Source organism: Podarcis melisellensis (genome assembly GCF_964234715.1).
Source record: "Podarcis melisellensis genome assembly, chromosome: 12".
NCBI lineage: Eukaryota > Metazoa > Chordata > Lepidosauria > Squamata > Lacertidae > Podarcis > Podarcis melisellensis.
This window is the reverse complement of record NC_138544.1, coordinates 30194766-30217786: the sequence shown is the minus strand read 5'-3', so window position 1 is coordinate 30217786 and position 23021 is coordinate 30194766. Positions and strand designations below refer to the sequence as shown.

At 44.0% G+C, this 23021-nt stretch overlaps 1 protein-coding gene across 2 annotated transcripts in view; it reads right to left on the bottom strand.

The window, feature by feature from the left end:
• The window catches only part of VWDE (von Willebrand factor D and EGF domains), a 44870-nt gene that overhangs the window by 9388 nt on the left and 12461 nt on the right, over positions 1-23021 (bottom strand). Inside the window, exons 8-21 of one of the 2 annotated variants that reach the window (XM_081882803.1) lie at positions 21696-21910; positions 20884-20957; positions 19117-19390; positions 15892-16100; positions 13513-14507; positions 12067-12203; positions 9587-9742; positions 9112-9216; positions 7222-7336; positions 5262-5512; positions 4913-5132; positions 3414-3551; positions 2569-2715; positions 821-1507 (exon numbers count right to left, since the gene is read on the bottom strand). In XM_081882803.1, the coding sequence (XP_081738929.1) occupies positions 821-1507; positions 2569-2715; positions 3414-3551; positions 4913-5132; positions 5262-5512; positions 7222-7336; positions 9112-9216; positions 9587-9742; positions 12067-12203; positions 13513-14507; positions 15892-16100; positions 19117-19390; positions 20884-20957; positions 21696-21910 (3723 nt within the window). The remainder of the gene's footprint in view (positions 1-820; positions 1508-2568; positions 2716-3413; positions 3552-4912; positions 5133-5261; positions 5513-7221; positions 7337-9111; positions 9217-9586; positions 9743-12066; positions 12204-13512; positions 14508-15891; positions 16101-19116; positions 19391-20883; positions 20958-21695; positions 21911-23021) is intronic. The other variant, XM_081882804.1, reaches the window with a different exon arrangement.

The following is a 23021-nucleotide window of genomic DNA, read 5'->3' as shown; positions in this document are numbered from 1 at the left end:
CTAATCTGGTTTGTGGTATTTACTTTCAATACCTAGCATGCAAAATTAGCTAACAGCATTGACCTTGAAAACACTATACTTTCCACCAATTTGTGCAATTATGAAGTTCAAGTTGTTCTGCAACCCCATCACATGTGGCCACCAGCAGATATGGCGAAACGCAATGATCAGTGAACAGAATGTGCATTTAGGGAGCCATTTGTGCAATTTCTGTGACCTTCTTGATAGCGCTCCTGCTCCCCTCTCCTTCCCCACCACGACTGCTCTTTAGACACAACTCAGCCATGCAAAGTTTCACATAGAACAGCAACTACCCTAAATTTTTGTATACCCCATGCAGCTTGGAAGCAGCAAGCTGTCCAGCTCTATGGTCTGGTTCACACATAACAATAAGCCTTAGCTTGTTTAAGCAAAATCATGAGGTAACCATAAGTTGTTTCACAGATAATCAAACAAAACATGGTTTGTTCCTCCAAAGTTTGTTTCCAGCTGCTCATGCCTCATGTGTTTGTAGTTTGGTGAACCTCTGGAGTGGAGTGCTCAAGCCATGGTAAAGGGTGCTGAGTTCACATATAATGAAAGGTTCCTAAGTCAACAACATAAACATGGCTTTACACTGTGTTTGTTAACAGTAAACCAATGCTGGGCTGGGTTTACACACAAACCTAAGCAACGGTTAATAAACCATACTTTAATAAACCACAGTTTTGCGTTATGTGCATATCAGGCCTCTACCGCCATTGTAAAAGTTCGGCAAGAACATCTGCTGGAAATAGGATTATGTTGCAAAAAAATAGCAAAACATATGTTGCCGCAGTACCTCTACAAATAATACCATCTCCGTAATAACCGAAAGGACAACGACCGCATCTGAAGCTTCCATTTTCACTTGGCTCACAAGGAACCCCGGGGAAACAGGGTGACTCTGCACAAGTGAGTAACAGGGAAACAGTTGACGCAGAGCCTGGTTTTCGATCTGTGCCAGGCCTTTGGAGTGTCACAGCAAACCTTTCAAAGGTGGGTTGCAAAGTGCTGTCTTTAGGTTTGCCGAATGGCCTTTGGAATTTGCGGCCACTTCCTCCTCCCAGTTCTTTGCTGGTTATTAGTGTCACATTAGCTTTGCTGCTCAGTGTTATGCTGGCTTCTAGGGGAGAATACATCTGCTCTCGTGCCACCATCGTCTTCTCAGGAAATACTGTCTTATTCCTAAGTGGCATGTCAGATGCAGAGTCTACCGCATCTGCTGCTGACTCTTCCTTTGCGGTGCCAGAATGGATGTTTACAGTACTGGCACCTAATGCATAATCAGGGGGTGCACTACTAACAGGCTTTCTCAAAGCTGGGCTCTGGGAAATGAATACATGTGAAGACACAGTTGTTTTGGCTGCAGAAACGTATGGACTGCTGTTGGCTACTTCTGTGGGAATGAAACTTCTGGGAACATCTGTGGGATTAAGAGGGAAGTCTGAGGTATTTGGAACCTCAGCAGTTGACAGTTGCAGGAAACCTGCCAAACAAACAGGAGACAGACACAAGAGCATTATTACAAGATTTACATTTCAAAGAGAATAGTTTTAAAACAGTAAAAAAAGAAAGTAGACTTCTACATATATCTGGATTTTTCCAGTCGTGCTTGCTGCGGTGTACTTAGCATTAGAAGTCTACTAGAAAAACACACAAAAGGTTAAACCCAAACAAGAGCTCCCAGAATTGTCGGCGGGGAGCATAAGACATAACGGAGAGTTGGCAGGGAGCGTAAAACATAAACCTGAAATTAATACTCCTTAGCATCTACCTATCAGTAGCCTGCGCAAAAAGTGAGCAGCAGCAGAAACCCTTTCCATATCCTTTCCTGTTTGTCAGTCCATCTTCTTTTAGATAATACATTCTCCAGAACCTGCAGCCCAAGCAAGATGGCTAGAAAAACAGAAAAGAGTGAGGCCAAGAGCTTATGCAAAGTCAGAGTAATGAGAATAAGGCATAAAGGAAGACCAGGGCCTGCAACAAAGTGTTTCAGTGAGGAATGTACCTGCTCAGGATTACAGCCAGCCATGCAAACAACAACAACAACAACAACAACAATAATTTATTATTTATACCCCGCCCATCTGGCTGGGTTTTCCCAGCCACTCCGGGCGGCTTCAACAAAAGGTTAAAAAAACATTAAAACATCAGTCATTAAAAACTTCCCTAAACAGGGCTGCCTTCAGATGTCTTCTAAACGTCAGATAGTTTTTTATTTCTTTGGGAGGGCATTCCACAGGGCAGGCGCCACTACTGAAAAGGCCCTCTGTCTGGTTCCCTGTAACTTTGCTTCTCGCAGTGAGTGAACTGCCAGAAGGCCCTTGGAACTGGACCTCAGTGTCCAGACTGAACCAATGGGGGTGGAGACGCTTCTGCAGGCAGATGTCATTCCGTTTTTAGAAATGGCATATCCCCAGGAATACACTGCTGTTCATTCTGATGTTCAGAAATCAGAAGGAATTCTAATAATTAGGTTTGCCTCCCACCCATTTCTTCTATCTTAAAAATATATATGAATAACATAAACCTGAGCTCTTTACTTGCCAGAGACATTTTCATCAGTATGGGCACCAGCAATGCTATATCCGTGATTTTTGCCCGCACCGATTTTTTCACTGGGGTCTATTTTGTTATATCCATCTTCTGGAGTCAAATGACCAGAGGGAGCCTTGCTTGTTGGTTTTATTCCAGCTGCGACATAAACAGAAGAATGCCCAAATCAAAGGGATAGCAAACCAAAGGTAGCTTATTTAAAGGACAGCCAAAGGATTACATAAAAAGTTGTTAGGCTTCTTGAAAAATGTTCAGAGTTCCAGGTTACAGCCACTGCTATCCTCACTATTCCAACTGTGGCCAGAAAGATTCTACGCACAACTTCTGCAAGCACACAGAGGAATGGACTGTACAAACAAACATTTAATTGGAAGTTGCTTATATGGGAAAACACGTACAGCCACAATTATTTTACTGTGCTGTGCTGGTCCTCTCTTGGAAAGTCTTAGTTTCTTACCCAGTAAATGCTGCTATTGTTTTTGTTGTTTGATTCCAACTCCCATCAGCCCCAGTTAGCTCAGACAATTGTCAGGGATGATGGGAATTATTGCCCCAAAAATCTGGAAGGCAACTGGTTTGGGAAGGCTGACAGGTCAATCTGTTCAACCTGACTACCAAAACTTTTCTCATTCAAAAGCATGTTTCCTATCCCATATAGACAGAATCAGCTATCAAGCATGAAAGTTCTATGAATTTCTATTATATGGACAGGATTATTAGACAGGTTTTTGCCTTAGGCACATCCGTTTTAAGCACGGCTTAGTGCAATGAACAAAACACTGGGAAATAAAATGAAATATGATTTTTTTGGTGATCAGAAAGGGATAGCATTTTACCATAACATCTTTTCCCATCTCCATACAGGCCAGTGGGGCAAGGACCACAATAATAGGAATCCATAGTATTGAAGCAAGCTACGCCAGGGAAGCATGGTCTGGATTTGCATTCATCAGGGTCTTTTTGGCAATGCCTACCTAAACAGAAAGAAAGATATTCGGGCATGCATCAAAGGCTCTTTTCAAGTGTCTGTTCCTTCTTGGGAACTAGTAGCTGACACACACACACACACACACACACAAAGCCACAAAGATTTTCAAAACAGAAAGCAAACGTTGGTTCATTGCCTAACTCTTGGGAGATAGCAAGCCCTTGATTTTCCAGAAACAAAAAAATAAATAAATCTGGGATTTTTATGATGTATTTGTTCTATATACATTTAAGGCAGGGGTCTGCAACCTTTAAGACAAAAAGAGCCACTTGGACCCGTTTCCGAAGGAAAAAAAACTGGGAGCTGCAAAACCCGTCATTATAAAAATAACTTTTTTGTCACTTTTAAAAATTATTTCTTTGTTTGACCCCTCAGAATTACTCCTCCTCATAGAAATAAACATTAAATTAACAAGTTACCTTTGTGTGTGTGTGTGTGTGTTCTTCACTCCCCTTCAAAACAGTGACCAGCGTACATGCCCCCTTTCAATGCAGTGACCAGCGTACATGCCCCTTACAATGTAGTGGGTGGGAAGGTGACGTTGGGACAGTGCGTGCCTAACGTACACACCGCCCCATGCGACATCAGAGCCAGTACAGTGCCCGCCACAGTGGGGAGTGTCGGGGCGCACAATGTGCCTCCTCCCCTCGCTAGTATCCGCCCCGGAGCCGCGGCAAAGGTGTAAAAGAGCCACATGCGACTCCGGAGCCGCGGGTTGCAGACCCCTGATTTAAGGGGACGTGGCCACTTTTGCAGAAAAAAACCTCCAGCCTCAGGAAAAGTTATTTGGGATTGATTTCAAATAGCTGGGATGGAGATTCTGAGTTTTGATCATATAGATTCATCTGGACACATATCTCCCCTATTTATTCTTAATGTTTGGTTGTTTCAGATAAGATTTAAGACAAAATGATTTCATGTATATATTTATGTGGAATTTAAAAAATGAATTTTATGTAAAAAAAATTGTTTGTTCTCCTTCTATGCAGTCTGCAGACTAATTTAATAGTACCCTATCCTGTTCCTATACAACCCTACATCCAAGCCTCATTAAACTCAATTGCATGTACTTCTGAGTAGGCATGTATAGGATTGCACTGTGCTTTCTAACTCCTTATTCTAGCTTCCACTGTAATCCACAAACCACACAAGCTTTTTGAAAGCCAAGCTTTTACCCCTCTTCCTCATTGGCTTTAACTGGCCTGAAGAGGCGTACGCGAAGATCTAACTCAGTGATGCTTGAAAAATATTTGTTCTGCTTAAATAAACCTCACAGTAAACTGGAGCCTGAAATCATGCATGTAATTGAATTATTGTTATGTAAATGTAGAATAAGTGACAATTCACCCTGCAGCCCAGGTGTACATTCACAGCGGAAGCTATTTATTCCATCAAAACATCTGCCAAGGCCACAGGGGTTGGATGCGCAGTCATTGGTATTCACTTGACAAAGGTCACCTTCAAATCCTGGCATGCAGATGCACAGATATTTCCCACTTCCAGGAGGGAAATTGGTATCGGTCACACAGGACCCTCCATTTAAGCAGTCACATGGTTTCACGCTGACCTACAAAACATGCCCAATAAACAGCAGGCTATAATTACTCTTGAATGGGATATTCCATTTGCAGTGGAGCTCTTGTCATGGCTGCATGGTAGCAATTAGCGTTGGCTATTTGACCACAATAGTTATTACCTCGATTGCAACTTTGGTTTCGGCACTGCAGTCGTCCGTTATGAAAAAGGTAAACAGCTCAGGCTTCTTTGACAGTGCCTTCCATATCAGGAGTCCAGCGGGAGAAAGACTGGCACCTGGCGGGCCGGAATTCAATAAGAAAGCGACAGCAGAGCCTTCTGCGTCCGTCGCTGAGAACTGATACACAAAATCCTCCCCATAAAAGGTCTGCAGCCTTTCTTGCATATTTTGAAATACAGGAGGCTGGTTGTCTGAAAGGAAATAAATGGAACAGCCACAAAGTGAGAAATAGGAAAAATGGATGACATCAGGAAATTTTTATCTGTTCCCCACCTACTTACATAGCCACTGTTAGGGGCCTATACAAAATGTGCACCTGACTGCAGTGCTTTACTTGATCCCATATCATAGAGCTGTTGTTGAAAGACAGCATGAGGATCACCTAGTGCAACCCTCTGCAATGAGGGAATCTTTTACCCATGTGGGGCTCAAACCCAGAGCCCTGAGATTAAGAGTCTAATTCTCTACCAACAGAGATATCCTCTTGTGCTTTTTCATTAAGCATTGCAGTAAGTCAGCCTTCCCCAACCTGGTGCCTTACGGATATTGTCAGATACCAACTCCTATCACCCTTGACCACTGGACCTGATGGGATTTGGGGGTCCAACTGCACCTGGGGGTTGCCAGGTTGAGGAAAGGTGTGCAACCAGTCTGTGACACCGGCTCTAAGCATCTGCTGAAAGGGATTTCACTGGGGTGTGTGAGTTCCTGCACAAAGTGGTTTCCTGCTTCCCACTTGCCTGTGCCCACCATGATGGCAGGCATTGCTCTATACAAGGAATCAGATACAACTACAATTCCATTTCCTGGAATTTCATTGGGAGAGAGTTAATCGCAGGTTGCTCTGAAACCAATGGGACTTCAGTTAAGTTAGTCTGGATCCAACTCAAGGCTCTTTAACATTCAGTGGGTCATGAAATGTGTTTCTTCAAGACCTCTTTGCAGGTGCCAATGGATGCAAACAGATCTTGAAGAAACACATTTCATGACCTAAAGGTAAAGGTACCCCTGCCCGTACGGGCCAGTCTTGCCAGACTCTAGGGTTGTGCGCTCATCTCACTCTATAGGCCGGGAGCCAGCGCTGTCCGCAGACTCTTCCGGGTCACACGGAACGCCGTTTACCTTCCCGCTGGTAAGCGGTCCCTATTTATCTACTTGCACCCGGGGGTGCTTTCGAACTGCTAGGTTGGCAGGTGCTGGGACCGAACGACGGGAGCGCACCCCGCCGCGGGGATTCGAACCGCCGACCATGCGATTGGCAAGTCCTAGGCGCTGAGGTTTTACCCACAGCGCCACCTGCATTTCATGACCTACTGACATGCAATAAACATCACCCTCCCCCAAGAGCATTACACCACTGAAAAAAATGGCACAAATCCATCAGGAAAATGAACCCATGATGAACTTTAGCCATCATCCTGGCACAGGCAGCTAGGAACAAATTGAGCTGATGCAAGGTAAGCAATTGCTAGATACCAAATTTTGTCTGAAGTTTCTGTTTCTCATGAGAAGGTACACAAGTCATAAAGTCTAGAGAGGTAATGTGCTGCTCCAAACTCTCAGGCAAGAATGGACAGCCTGTGGCCTTCCAAGATGGTGATGGACTCTCAACTTCAATCAGCTCCACCCAGCATGGCCAAGGGTAAAGAATGATGCACGTTGTAGTCGAAGAACATCTGGGGGCCAAAGGTTTCCCATTCTTGTAGGAGTAACACTTGACTCACTGCCAGCTCCATGACATATGTATCTCCTCCTCAACTTTCTGGAGATGTGTCTCCCCTTCACAGTTTACTGTAAACATTGGTATGCACATTGAAAAAGTGCATGAATCTGAGAATACAAATCATTTGTTAGGTTTAGGCATCTGAACCAGTGAGCGTCATAACTAATTAGAACTTACTTTCAGCAACTGACCAAGTTAACTTTGATATTTCCGGTCTGCAGAGTAAGCAAGGGCTTGTAGGATTTGTGTCACCTTCACCATAACAAAGTCCATCTATGTTGCATGTTTTCTCCTTTGCAGAAATAAAACATCATTCATTAAGATTCATTAAGAATATTTTTCCTGCATGTTTATTCATGTGCCATAAACTGTCAAAGCAGTGGCCTGCTAGTTACTCTCACGTGGCCCCAGCCTCAATCTAATTTTTGCATGCTTCAGAGAGTTCACAACTTGTAACAAGCCAGGTCTTCAGAAAGGGGATGATGGGAGTTGTAGTATTGTAGTCTAGCATTGTCTGGGGGAACCAGGGCAGGGCAGGCATGATTATATTTATTTATTCCTATCATGTTTTGGGGTGGATACCTTGTAATACAATACCATTTTGCATCCAAGTAGTAGCTGCCTGTTTTTACTTAGAAAACATCTTTTAAACAAACTATTCTGTGCCTGAGTCAATCCATCAATGTTGTGCAGTGCGAAGCTTCCACAAAATCTGTGTTATGCTGATTCAAGGGCTGCTCTGAAGCAGCTCTGCTATTGGTCTAGGGCAGAGTTGGAGAAACTGCAGTCCTTCAGATGTTGCTGGACTACAATTCCCATCATCCCCAGCCACATGGCCAATGAGCAGGGATGGTGGGAGTTGGAGTACAAGAACATCTGGAGGGCCATAGTTTCCCCATCCCTAATTTAGGAGATGTGAGACTCAGTAGTGCACACAAGGAAGTGATATTTTCATGGCTGTGATAACCTCTTAGACCTAGAGATGTATGAGACACCTTAAGGACAGGAGGAGGAGGAAGGGCTGAAAGAGAGCACTTTCCCTTCTGGAAACAACCAAGAAAAACATCAGAAGTTATTTCTGGAGTGAATCCAGTCAACCCAGTTGGAAGTTGGGAAGTAGCATTACGAGTAAAGTTGGGAAGTAAGGCATTATGAGTAACAGACTGTCTACTTCCAACCTGTGAACCTTAAAAGTTTCACGTTCCCATCACCACTGATTATTGGCCATCCTGGTTGGAGCTGCTAGCCAATGGGGAACTCCCCAGATGCTCCTATTTAGCTGGGAGTCTCACTTAACTCAGTCAGCCTTGCTTCTGAGCAGATATGTCTAGGACAGTATTGTTGGTCCTATGCATCTATTGGTGTGGACTCTAGTCATGAATACATGTGCCATAAATAAACGTGTTGCTCTTTAAGGGAGTAAACCCCAAGGAAAAATCTGTACTCACTCCCTTGCTAAGGAGCAAACCCTACACAAATCTGGAGTGGAGTCCCCAAGATGGTTGGATCACGTCTTGTACGCTTCCTTCCAGCAACTCCCAGAGCCAGGCTCCTGCCAAATGTATTGCTCTGCTTCCCCTTGCATCACATCAGCAAGGCCAAGAGTGGGGGGCTTCTCCATCTGGGCAGCCCAGGACCTCCATGCACACTGCCAGGACTTACACTCCAGAGAGGTCACTTTGGTGCTGCTAATGCAGCAAAAACAATGCAGGAGGCAGCAGTTATGAGTTACCGATCTCTGCAGCCACAGCAGGCACTATGATTCTCCTGCAGTTTGGCTTCACCCCCGGAGGAGCACCCTATCATCTCTCGAGACAGACAGATGCCAACAACAACTCATTAAGGTGCCACAAGACTCACAGCTATAACGGATTAACACTGTTGCCCCTCCAGAAATTGTGTATTGCATATTTAACTGACTAATTAATTGATCACTCTGCTGAAATTGTACATGATTAATCTATTCTGTTTCATTTAATGAGATGACATCTCTGCTAGATTTATCTCCTAGCCCTAATGAGGTTGTAAATATTCAAAGCAAAACAACAACAAAAATAAGACACTTGCCTTTAACGTGCAAAATCCATTTGATTGTGGGTCACATATCTGACAAGCTCCATCAAATAATGTCACTGTTTTAGGGTTGCTATAAGTGAACCCGTCATTAGAAATCTGTTTAGACATAGAGTAACAGTTCTGTGAGTTATATAAGCATCCAAAAGGGGATTATGGCGCATTTCACAATTGACAACATGCACATCCTACCTAGATCCCTACATATTTTAAGCTTGATTCCTACATACTGCAGAGGTAATCAGAAGATATAACAGGAAGTAATGGTAGATCTCTGAGTGACCTATTATAAACAGAGAGCAAAACTTGTTTCTTTTGTGCATCCCCCCCCCCAGTGTGCCTCTTGATGATTTTTTAAATAGTTTTACAAGTTATGCTCGTGCACCTCCTCAGCTTACTTCTGCAGGATTTGTTTAAAAAATTATCTCTGTCGCTATATGACTATATGGAGTAAATCTCTAGAGATTACCTTAATTTGCCACTTTGCAATGGGTTGGCCATCCACAAGATCCAGACCATCATTCTGGTGTCCTTCAGTGGGAAGTTGGCAATCCACAGTCCTGGTGTTGTGGAAAGTGGCGTGGGTGAATAAAGATTCCTCAAGCACCCACTTGTTATCACTGTACTGAATTAAAGGACCAAAAATGCCTGATTTAGTGACCCTATAAACAAGACGGTGATATACAAATAGATATACAAATAATCTCAACTGCTTTATAAAGCAAATCTCTACAGAGTACCTTAATTTGCCATCTCTTTTGACCTGATTTGGCAGTTCTGGGAGTACAAAATGGGCAAGTATTCTGCAGCATTAATCAGAGCCATATAGCAAAATGGCAAAAAATATGTTACTGGATCTCCTCAGGGCTTTTTTTTAAAGCAATGGAGGCCCTAATTTAGATTTAGGCCATGACACTTGGCAATAACCAGTTCCCACCCCCACCCCCCACTGAAGAATACAAGTAGATCCCAGCTTGTGTGTGTAATTTGCATTGCAAAACCAGTGCAAGCAAGAAAATGGCTTAAACCATTGATCTACGCCATCTCACATCTACTTCTAGAGGAGGAACTTTTTTTGCTGCATACCCTGAAATGATTCTCATTCAACTTGCACAAGCACCTAGCTTCATCCACTGACAATGGGTCATTTTTATATTCTGTCAGTGAACTCTTTATTTACAACATAGTGGGTGAAATGCCCATGGGCCACAAAGAGTAAAAACCCTTCTGCTTGCTCCCACATATAAGGTAAAAAAAAAAAAGGTAAAGGACCCCTGGACGGTTAAAGTCCAGTCAAAGGTGACTATGGGGTTGTGGGGCTCATCTCACTTTCAGGCCAAGGGAGCCAGTGTTTGTCCACAGACAGCTTTTTGGATCATGTGGCCAGCATTACTAAACAGCTTCTGGCACACCAGGACACCGAGACAGAAACCAGAGTGCACAGAAACACCATTTACCTTCCCACCACAGCAGTACCTATTTATCTACTTGCACTGGCGTGCTTTCAAACTGCTAGGTTGGCAGAAGCTGAGACAGAGCAACAAGAGCTCATTCTGTCACGGGGATTTCAACCGCTGACCTTCCGATCGACAAGCCCAAGAGGCTCATTGGTTTAGACCACAGTGCCACCAGCATCCCTCATATGGAGCAACTCAAACATAATACCTTTCTGAGAAACAACGTTCCCTCAGAACATGGAGTATTCAAGTTGAATGTTAAGCACAAACACAAAAAGGGGAGTTAGGGGGAGAAATAAATAAAGATGACAGTGGGTAGGCATAGTGAAAAAAGTATGCCGTCTGTAAGGTGGATTGCATGAGCTGTGCAACACAATTCCATGCATACAGGTGCTGAAACAGATCCCACTGTGTCCAACAGAGCTTATTCCCAGAAAAATGAGCATAGGACTGCAGGCCTAATTAGGTCAGGCTGTGCTGTATGTGAGCAAAAAGATCTCAGGTTGTGCCAGAAGTTATAGCAATGGCTGTTCTTCTCTCTTTGCAAAACATAAAAATTAGACATTATTCAGATCTAATGACTCACATGGCAAGCCAAAACCTTATCTGCTTGATAAAAGAATAAGCCACAGAACCTTTTTTTTTGGGGGGGGGGGAGCATAAGACCAAGAGTGTCGCTGCTGAAAGTGTTATTAAAACCCTCCAGCTTGCAATGAGTGAGGAGTGAGACAGTTCAAGCTGTGATAAGTGAACTCCCAATAATTGTCTCGCTAGGAGTTTGGGGAGTAGCTCTTAACTTAATGGAATGTAAATGTGCTGTTGGCTTTCTCCTTTCAAACTGACTTGCTGATGAGAGGATCCATGTTGTGTACAAAGGGAAATCCACAGCCTGCACTGTAATATAACCTGCCAAAATAACCTCAGCATCAGCTGGACGGAGCCAAGTATAAAGGTGCGCTGGAAAAAGAAAATGTTTTCTACTGAGTCGATGGGAAAACTGAATTTCTTATACATGAGGGATTTTTTATTTATTTTTTGAAAGTTGTATTATATCTCAGAGGCCAGGCGCTAGTTTCAGCTCCTTTAGCTCAGGCTTCTGACACTGGCCAATTGATCAAGGGTCTTGGATAAACTCCAGTTTGAGTAGTTGCTTTCTCCCCTACAAAAATTGTCCTGTAAATTTTGCTCGCTGTCTTCATACTTAACCAGTAGTGATGCAGAACCAAGTAGCTGCACCCACAAGTCTGCATGGGACTTTCTAGTTTGTCACCTTTGCACAGGGCCAAAAAATAAAGTTGAGAAAAGAAAAGAAAAGAAAACCATGCTGAACTCAGTTTCTCATAGCCTTCTATTTGCAGGTTCTACCACTTGTACCACCTATGTCAACAACTGCTTGAATATGGAGAATACGGATGCAGAATGGCTTACAGGATCTTCAGGTTCTAAAAACCTGAACGCTGAACCTTTATCAATACGACATAAAATAATCCACCTGCAACTTATTAATTTCACATCTGGGGCCTGGCGACTCCATGAATCCACGGCCAAAAACTCTTACAGTTGTGCAGTCATACTGCCGGACATCACACAACCCTCCATTGTTCAGCTCTGTAATTTCCGGAACCTGATCTTGAAAACGAAAATCAGAAAGTGAAACACACCGAGTCAATCAATGGGCTCTTCGTGTAAACAGTGTGACAAAGCTTTTGTGCCAACAAATACCTATCGAACAAATATGAAGAAAATAGGGCACTACAGACACAAAACCTGGGCAAAGAAATAGATTAATTTCAACATATTCCGCATTGAATTTCTTTGAGAAAATTTGACATACCGAGTTCTGTTAAAGGAAGACATAGGTTTCACATACAGTGAGAATGGGGGCACACTTGTCTCTTAATCTCAAATTTCCATTCTGCGGCCGGGGTGGGGTGTGTGCGCGCTCATATGATTTGGATAATGTTCCATCCAAAAATTTTCCCAGTGCTCAGAAAACTGAATGTCAGAGAGAAGTGTTCTTACTTAGATATTCTAATTGTTTCATAAGCGCAAAGAATATGGGGATCATATTTAGATCCATTCCAATCTGGGTTCAGACCTGGCCACACAATAGAATCAGTCTGGGTTCCCTTGATGAAGGACCTTTATAGAGAGCAGGACACAGGGAGTGGGACCTTGTTCCTGCATCTTGGTCTCTCATCATCAACCATGGCATCCTCCTGGACCAGCTCCAGGAAATGGGAATTGGGTGCACTGTATTGGGTCCTCCCTTCAGTCCAGAGAGTAGTATTTGGAGAGTGTCTTTCAGCATCCTGACAGTGATGCTGTGGGGTGCCACAGAGGACTGTCTTATCTCCAGTGCTATTTAATATCTTCATGAAGCTGTTGGGAGCGGTCATGAGGAGTTTCAGGGTGAGTTGCCATCAGTATGCTGATGACACTCAGCTCTATTTCTCCATAACATCTGAATCAGGAGGCCACACAGTCCCCTGGCAGAGGCATAGTGTGCGGGGTGCCAGGGGTGTCCATGGCCCCGGGCACACAATTTATGAGGGGCTGTGAACCAGGCAACCCCATGTAGACACCCCCCAGCATGGTGCTCCTCTCCACCCACCAAGGGCCGTGTCGCATTATATAAAAGACCCAAACAGTATTTAATAGAAATACCAAATAGAGGCATCCGGCTTCATTCTATAAGGAGGCTGGAATGTGAAATTGTACTATTTCCCCAAGCTAGTAATTGAGACTAGTGTTCCAGTGAGCAGTGGTTAAATCTGGCACGACAGGAGCCAAATATTACATGGCTTACCTCTAGGAAACAGGACAGATGCAGAACAGACTGCAAAGCTGACTGTTTTACAGATTAGAATATAGATGTTGGATAAGGAGGCTTGCTGTGGGGTAGAGAAAGAATGCTAGTAATTGTAGCTTGACTCACCAGATGAGGTGCTGCAGTCGTACGAGCTGAAGCCTTGAAAACATGCACAGCCCCATTCAACGCAGTGACCTCTCCCACTGCAGAGGTTGGGACACTTCAGCGCTAAAAGCAAGTCCTCAGATAATCTCTTGCTTTCTTCTCTGGTGTGGTAATTAACTTCTTCCAAAGCTCTCTTTTCACACTCGTTTTCTAGGAGGGCCAAGCCTGCCTTTGCCCAGCTGAGGTCGTCTTTCAGTTGCAGATCCTTGATGCACAAGTCTACCACATCGTTGACCCGCTGGCCGAGGAGAGCCTTGCAAGCCCTCACTATGCTGGAATTGGCAACTGTCTCCTGGCAAAGATCCAACGCATCTGACTCAGTGAGGCCAGAAGGCGTAGGCCATGAAGACATGGGCTCTTGGTATGGGTCAGCCATGTGATCTTCTGGGAAGAAATAGCTAAATCCATCCAGGTCTGTTTGGCTTAGGCTCTGGGATGGAAACACAGAAAGGTACTCGTAGTCATGTTGGCGCTTTGGCCGTGAATGTCTTTTGCGGCGCCGCTGGCTGCCAAACTTGTCTGTGTAGCTGTCAGCCCCCTGGCCCCAAACAGCCTGTTTGTGTGTTGTAAATCCTGTCTTTGAGTTCAGAAAGAGAGCTGTGCGTTCTGGGGTTGCTGTCTGAAGAGCTCTTTGATTCAGAGAGCGTCCCTCTCTGTAGGGAACAGCAGAAGAAACCTCCTCCAGCACGGAAGCACGTTTCCTCAAGCCCCTGATAGGATCAAGCGAGCCGATGTACTCAGCGGTTACATCCAGCCCCGGGATCAAGGAAGGGAGCCAAGCGTTTTGTTTGTTTCTTCTGCAGGGCAAAGACAATTCCGCCTCAAAAACAGAATTCAGTTTATTTGCTGGTTGGTCTTCTGCCACGTCACCAGCATTGCAATTACAGAAAACTATTTCCTTGGCTGGAGTTGAAAGATCTGGTGTTTGGTCAAACAGACTCTCTCCTGGTGAAATCCTGTCAAAAACAACAACTGGAAAATCTCAACATGGCTGCTATCCAAACAAGCAACATGCATGTATGGATGGATGGACGGATAGATGGGGGTGGGAGGAGAGAACTGTTCATGTGATTGGAGCTTTGTGATACTTGTAACCACAGCAATTTTCCTTTTAGACATTTGGCTGTCCAGCCTCTGTTCCAGCAAAGGAAATCCTACCAGACCTCTAGGAAATTCATTTAAATGTTGAACCAGTCTAACCATCAGGAAATTTATCCTGCCACCCAACCAAAAAGTATCCTCCCATAACTTAACGTCCAGTAGATACAGTCGTGACCTTTGGGGCAGCAGAGAATAAGAGCTTGCTCTCGTCTATGTGACAGCCCTTCAGGTAATTGAAGAATGTCCCCCACTCAGGCTAAGCAGTTCCTTCAAACCCCCTAGGACTTGTTTTCCATACTGTTGAGCATCTCTGTTGCCTTTATGGACTCTAATTTGTCAATATCCTTCTGAAAGCGCGGTGTCCATTATTGCAAAGTGCTATATAGCTGGGTTTTTCGTGTATGTATATATAAATACACAAATACATAAATAATGGTGACACACCTGCCATCCTCTCAGCCCAGATTGTCTCATTGTGCGGATAAAAAGATCAGAGACCTTAAGCTATGGAACAGGACACATTCATAATGACAGGGGAAATTAATTAAATGGAAAATGGAAATTGTGTAAGTTTGTGCAGTATCTTTTCATTTTTTTTATGTTATTGAGGAACTAGATTCCACATCCCCTTCCTGCTGTTATCATTTCCATAATTAACTTTAAGTGGCAAGAAGTCAGGGCATTTTGGTACAACATTTCAAAATTCGGTCAGTGCCTGGATGGCAGGCTGGGAGCCACATGTAATGTCACCTTGGGTTCCATGACAGAAGAAAGGTAGAACAGAAATAAGTCTGCACTATTGCGAGCCAGTGTGGTATAGTGGTTAAAGCAGGCATAGACAAACTTGGCCCTTCAGATGTTTTGGGACTACATCTCCCACCATCCCTAGCTAACAGGACCAGTGGTCAGGGATGATGGGAGCTGTAGTCCCAAAACATCTGGAGGGCCAAGTTTGCCTATGCCTGGGTTAGAGCATTGGACTAGGACCTGGGAGACCAGGGTTCAAATCCTCACTCAGCCATGAAGTTTATTGGGTGACCTTGGCCCAGTCACTGTCTCTTAGCCTAACCTACCTCAGAGGGTTTGTTGCGAAGATAAAATTGGAAAGGCAAAAAAAATCTCACATGTATGGCACCTTGAGATCCTTGGAGGAGAGGCGGAATATAAACAAATAATTGAATGACTAGATATCCTCTTTGCAATAATATAAACGATACTGATAAGACTTTTGGTCATTACCTCCATTCATTAATAAAAGACGTGTAAGTATCAGCTCCTCCAGTGATTTCAGTTCCGTCTACATCGTGGTAATCGTTCTCCACAATGCCATCAAATGTTCCACAGAGGCCCAGCGTGTGTTTATAATCCAAACTGGGGGCCCTGAGAGTTAGACTCATTCCCCATTCACTCACGTCGGCTCGAATAAAAGCTCCAGAAGAAAATGAGATCTAAAAACAAATGGCATCACACCAAGAGAACAGGAAGACCTTTTCAGACTGTGGTTTCCATTTATTGACCATTTTGGAGATGAAACAAATTACTGCTTTGCCCTATCTCATCTGACTCCTTTTTTCTGTCTTTTAAGTACAGTAAGCCCACAATTTATGCAAGGAATACATTCCAGGGATTACGCCTAAAGCCAAAATTGTGTATAGTCAAACACATTGGGCTCGACAGCCGGTGGAATTGCCAATGTCTTTTTTCGTTGCCCCCATTCTAAATTTTCTATTTTTCTATTTTGCCAAGTGTGTAAAGCTGATTGCACACAAGTTAAATGCCCGTACGTTGCAGGCTTACTGCACAGCACTGCATTTAAATGATGCATTTTCAAAGGAAACGAACCCTGTGCAACAACTCCACTTGCAACTGACTGCTATATTAAAGGGACGGAGGACCTCAGGACAACCAACCACAAATCTGTAAATGGTAGGGAGACTTGTCACTTTGACATGGATACATAGGAAAAGTTGGCTTATCAACACAAAAACCTCTGTGATGGTTCTCGTTCATCCCTGGACCACTCCCAAATCCATCTCAACCTCAGGTTACCAGATCATGTGAGAGAGGCAGAGGACTGTGACCCAGATTCTACAGATAATATGACCAACAGGACAATGGGTCAGGAGCTTGTACCACTCTCATCCTCTGGTGTGGTCACAAGGAGATCAGAATCTTTTGCTCCTGCTTTCAATTAACAATAGTTTAGGATTTGGACATACGATTCATCTTAACTATGGCTTATTGAAACAAACCTGCTTTATCAATCACAGTTTGAAGTTGGCTTCTTTCAGTAATCATAAAAGGTAAAAGTAAAGGACCCCTGACAGTTACCGTATTTTTCGCTCTATAATACGCACCTGACCATAACACGCACGTAGTTTTTAGAGGAGGAAAACAAGAAAACAATATTCTAAACAAAACAGTGGATGTATGATTTGTGGTTCATGCTGTAGCCACAGACATGTGATCTGACGGTGAGTTTGGGGTAGCCCAATGCAAAAATCCTGAGGATCCATGTGGATCCATGCTTTGTAACCACGTTTTTGCGCCATTGTGGCCCCATGAAACAGTGGGTGCGTGTGTGTTTTTTGGTGCAGGCTGTAGCCATGGACATGCTATGTGATCTGATGGTGAATTTGGGGTGACCCAGTGCAAAAATCCTGAGGATCCATGTGGATCCGTGCTTTGTAACCACGTTTTAAGTGGGGAGGGAAGGAAAAGCACTCAAGGGACAAGGAGCACGTGTGGGGTGTGTGGAGAAGGATGCTGCTAATAATGCAGGAGAGGAGTTTAAGGGGAGAAGGAACATGCGTGGGGGGTGTGGAGAAGGATGCTGCTAATAATGCAGGAGAGGGGTTTAAGGGGAGAAGGAACACGTGTGGGGGGGGGTGGAGAAGGATGCTGCTATTAATGCAGGAGAGGCTCCTCTCCCCTCCCGCTTTGCTCCTTTAAAACAAGCAGTCTCTGCTTCTCTCCCTCCTCCCCGGCTCGGCAGCTGCCGAAACACTCACACTCACACTTAAAGATAATTAAAAGCAACACGCTAAGACAAACAAAGGAAACCACGATAGTAACCACTCTGAGACAAATCAAGAAAAATTGCGACCAACACTCTCCCCCAACAAGTGCAGTGAGGTCAAAACACACACAGAGAGAACCGGCCCTAAAGTCGCAGGGGCGCTGGGGGAGTGAACGGGAAGCAAGAGAAGGAGAAGGATCCCTCACACTCACACTCACACACAGACACACAGAGTATCAATCCTAAAGTCGCAGGGGTGCTGGGAGAGCGCAGGGACGTTGGGAGAGTGAACGGGAAGCAGGAGGAGGAGAACGATAGCTCAAGCACACACACACAAAGCCCCTACAGTGGCTAATCCAAAATCAGACAGCAAAAAACTGCAGGCAGGGACAGAGAGCACGGGGTTGTTTTAAAGCAGCCAACCAGACAGGAGCCGCTTACACTCGTGTAAGTGGCTCCTCTTCTCTCCCGCTCTGCTTTTCTCCCTCCTCCCCGGCTGGGCTTGCTGACAGGAGCCACTTACACCCGCTTTGCTGTTTCAAAGTAAGCCACGGACTGCTCATGACTGCAGCAGATTCCCCCGCCATCCGTAGGCATTCGCTCCATAACACGCACAGACATTTCCCCTTACTTTCTAGGAGGAAAAAACTGTGTGTTATGGAGCGAAAATTACGGTAAGTCCAGTCGCGCACGACTCTGGGGTTGCAGCGCTCATCTCACTTTACTGGCTGAGGGAGCCGTTTGTCCGCAGAGTTTTTCCGGATCATGTGGGCAGCATGACTAAGCCGCCTCTGGCGAAACCAGAGCAGTGTAAGGAAACACCGTTTACCTTCCCGCCAGAACGGTACCTATTTATCTACTTGCACTTTGACGTGCTTTCGAACTGCTAGGTTGGCAGGAGCTGGGACTGAACAATGGGAGCTCACGCTGTCATGGGGATTCGAACCACTGACCTTCCGATCGGCAAGCCCAAGACTCAGTAGTTATACCACAGCACCACCCGCATCCCTTTCAGTAATCATAGTTAAGACTAATTGCAGTTCATCAAGGTTCAGACATTTCCTTGTGGCCACACTGGAGTAGCAGAAAGAAGGAACGCACAAGTCCAAGACTAAGCCATGTTTGTTTAGATAATCATAAATCATGGCTTATCTTTAATGTCCGAACACAGCCCATGTATGTTTATTGGATTTTTTAAATTAAAAAATCCCTAATGCTAAACCATGGGTAACAAAAGCTCCTAGTTTCCTCATGGCTAAGTTTGAGGAGAAGGGCTGGGCAATGCAGAAGCCCAGGGCTCAGCCAAGCTTCTTCATGCAACGATAAACCATGGTTTATCATTAATATCTGAAAGTAGCTTATATATGTGCATTGATGAAAAAGGAAACAGGAAACTCCTCCTGAATCAAGTTGCTTTACAACGGATATAAAATGGATCAACACACCGTGACTTTTCTTCCTGAATATGATTCAGTGATCCTGACGCTGCTGTCTGCTGAACCTCTGCTCTTCACAGATAAGTGTGGCTGTGAATCACGTAGCTGACCACTGCACATGTCAAATGCTATTATATCAGCCCCTTCTTGGGCAACAAAACCACAGTTACATGATGCTGGGTAGTAGAGGCTCCCACAGTCCCACTGGCGCACGTGGACTTCAAAATCACGGGAAGTACTTCTGTATAGCACAAACGTTCCCGTTTTAAAGTTGTCATACATCCTAGAAAAAAGGAGAGCATGTGAAATTATTTGTGTTTCAAAATTATCATCAGTTTTATGAATTGCTATTTTAATGCAATGCCGATTCATCCAATGTTGTCATTTTTTAATTTAACTTTTTTTTGGGGGGGGGGGCTGTTCTAACAGTTTTTTTTATAACTCAACCCTATGCATGTTTACTCATAGGTATGTTCTGCCTAGTTTTAAAAGGCCTTGCTCCATGTACAGGATTGCGCACTTCCTCACTGAAATACTAAAGTCAAATTATACCTAGCATTCCATCACATGTAGTTTATCCTAGATTTCTTTTTATTTACAAAATATAGCTGGACTACAAACAAAAGTTGAAGGTCAACATTGGGTGGCAGTGATGATTTCTTAATCATTTTCCTTTTGGCATTTCCCACTAAAAATTGCCCTCCCCCCCCAATTTTTGCCCTGCCAAGGAAAATATCATTTTACTTGAAGGATAAAAAGTTATTGAGGGTAAGGAGCAGTTTTTAGGGTGGAAACTGAATGAGGGGAAAGGGTTATGAACACCCACTTCTGTTTACTGCCCCCATAAATTATTATTATTATTATTATTTTGGACTCAGAGATGCTAAAGTTTCTTTGAGCAATGCTTCGACCGCTCTATTTAAGCAGCTTCCACAATTGTAATTAGCACGATTATTATCCAGACATGGCAAGCACCCGATCTCCTGTGCTCTAATGGAACCTTACCTTACTCAGGTAATAGCTGCACTGAACTTCCTACTGCTCAGGAAAAGAAAGAAAGTTATTTATTTGTTTGAAAGAGAACCAAACGAATATGCCTCAGCCTTCGCCAACCTTGTGGAATTCAGATCATTCAGACAACTGCCATTATCCCCAGCCTGCATTGTATGGCCTGGGGCTGATGGGAATTGTAGTCCCAAACACCTGGATGACACTAGGTTGGTGAAAGCTGGTATATCTATATTCCACAATATTATTTAATCACTCCCTCCCCATTCCTTGGTGTGTTGATGTTCCAATATCATTCAGGCAGGCCGCACTTACCTGTGTGAATTTCAGGTAGTTGCTAGGAGACTGGGCTGAATAAAAAAATCTCACTGCCTCTTTGCCTAGTCAACGCTCACATAATATGGGTTTTTATAAGCACACGCTCATTCCTGGCTACGCATTGTGGGTGCGGAGCATTCAATGTAACCACCATTACTCATCTCTAGGGACATATTCTGTAGAACTGCTGAGAAGATATGATCAGCCCTGGCTGTGTTTCATTGTGATAGAACAGATTTCCTTCATAAATATAGCAACCAGCGTCACTGAGTTGAAGCAAGTCACTAAAGCCATAGGTTCTTTCTCCCCGGCATTTTGATGGGGTGGGAGAAGGTTTCGATTAACAAGTGACAGATAAAAAATATTAATGTATTCATCTTAGTGCCCACGATTAAAAAAAAAAATCCTCTCTTGAAAAGAAAAAGGGGAAAGAGTAAGTTTGTAAATTACCTGCCATCAAATGTAATGATATGTGGGTCAGTAAAAGAGTAGCAGTAGGCAGAGGGCAGATCTTTCACAGTAACCTTTAAAAGAAGTGAAGACATTAAGATAAATCAGCTGATCAGGAATCCTTCAAATATATTGACGTGCTGATTACGGAGCTTGACGTACAAGTAAATAACACAGCAATGCTTCAATTCTAAGCCTCACTAATTTCAAAGAGACTTACTTGTATCAGGTAAGTGTGCAGAGCAGGCGATGGGGAATCTGTGCCGTTCACAGATGTTGTTGAACTACAACTCCCATCAGCGCCGGCCTGGCTGGCCAAAGGCCAGGGATGTTGAGAGTTGTAGGCCAGCAACATTTGGTCACTGGTTTCCCCCATGCATGGTGTATAGAGCGGCTGCTTAAGGGGGTCTAGCTCACACATACCAAGGAATATGCTAGTCATCACTGGCTTTTCATTACGTTTTAGCCAACAATAATGTTTTTAACTAAATTTATCCATCAATTAGAGGCTTCTGATGAGGTGGCAAAATGGTTTTAAAATAGCTTTTTTAATCAATTAAGATGTCCAAGTGCTGTTTTTATTTCATGTTTTATATATACATGTAAGCCACCTTGGGAGAGCCCTGCCCTGAAAGAATTTCACAAAACAAAGCAAAACGACATGCTGTGCGAATTAGAAATGTCATTATAAATGATGCTCGTAAGTCATTGTTAAAAATGTGCAAAAGAGAGAAAACCTAGCCAGTTTACATCAGCTAACTTCCAAGTGATTTCTTTTTCTTTTATCAAGACTGAACGGAATGGGTTTCCACCTGAATACTTTCCACCATGTAGTCATTCCACAGGAAGTTGTCGCTAACAATAGGTTCTGCCGCAATTCTGGTTACCCTTTCTCCATTTCGGGTGAAATCTGTCACCGCGGTATAATGGATGCTGGCGTGGCCACACGTCCCATTGTGGCAGGGATGCTGAAGAAGCTCCACAGAGCAAAAAGAAAGAGCCACGTTTAAGCTCTGCGGACCTTTACCTGTTCCAAAGCAGACAACCATTAGCAAGATTTCTCTTTAAGATGCAAGTGAGTCCTTTTTTTAGCATTAGTGATTTGTTAAAATCAAAGCAGTTTTTTTGGGAAGTGGCAGGATATAACTGTCAGGTTGCAAATAAACAGAGAGGCAACTAGTTTAACCTCTTGCAGGATCTTGCATACATTACTCACTTCTATCTCATCGCCCTCTCTTACCTCCAAAATTTACTTATGTTATCATGTGTACACAAGCATGAAGCACGGGTGGGAAAATGTGTTATTGGGGTGTCGGGCTGTGTGCCGAGACCCTTCTCACCCCTGGATACAGCAATGTCAGGGAATGGTCTGAATAGGATTGGGAAGTGTATCCTCAGCCAAATCAGCTTCTGTCTGAAGAGGAGGAGAACGATTCACATCCCTTCTACCGCGCAGTTTCAGTAGGAGAGAGAGAGAGGAGAATGCTGCACAGCCTCTGCAGGAGTTACCTAGCTACAAGATAGTTGAATAAGAGGGGGAAGGGAGGGAACACCCAGCAGAGACCTCCCTAGAGAGACTGGATGACCCCCTCTCTCCTCAGGCTCATAGGTCTCTCCATATTAGAGAACAGAGGATGCAGAGGGGTGAAACTTCCCGTTGGCACCCAGGATGTTGCTGGAGATGGAAGGGAAAGGCTCAGAGTAGCCAACAACCTCTCTTTGTGGGGAGATATGGATTATTGCTTTGCAACCAGATGACTGAATAAAAAGGACTATAGAATACAAACTGCTTGTGATTCATGCCTATGAAGTTACCAGGGAAGGAGAGGACTCTCCATGCCTGACAAGTGAGTATTAAAATATAAGTCAGGCTAGCTTCCTGATGAGGTGATCACCTTGGTAATGGACCATTAAGGGAGACAAAGGAAAGGGGCTCTGTATGAGACAACAAATGGGCAGGGTCCCCTCCTTCAACTCTTGGGGTGTTAATACTGTGAGCCCCTCCATCAGGTTGTACATATGTGTGAACAAACCATATATCATAAAGACACCACAGTCTCCACTGTGCCTCATTCCCAAAGGAGACATGAACCCTGGGTAAGCATCTGAAAGCCCTGAATCTCACACTGCTTGGAGAT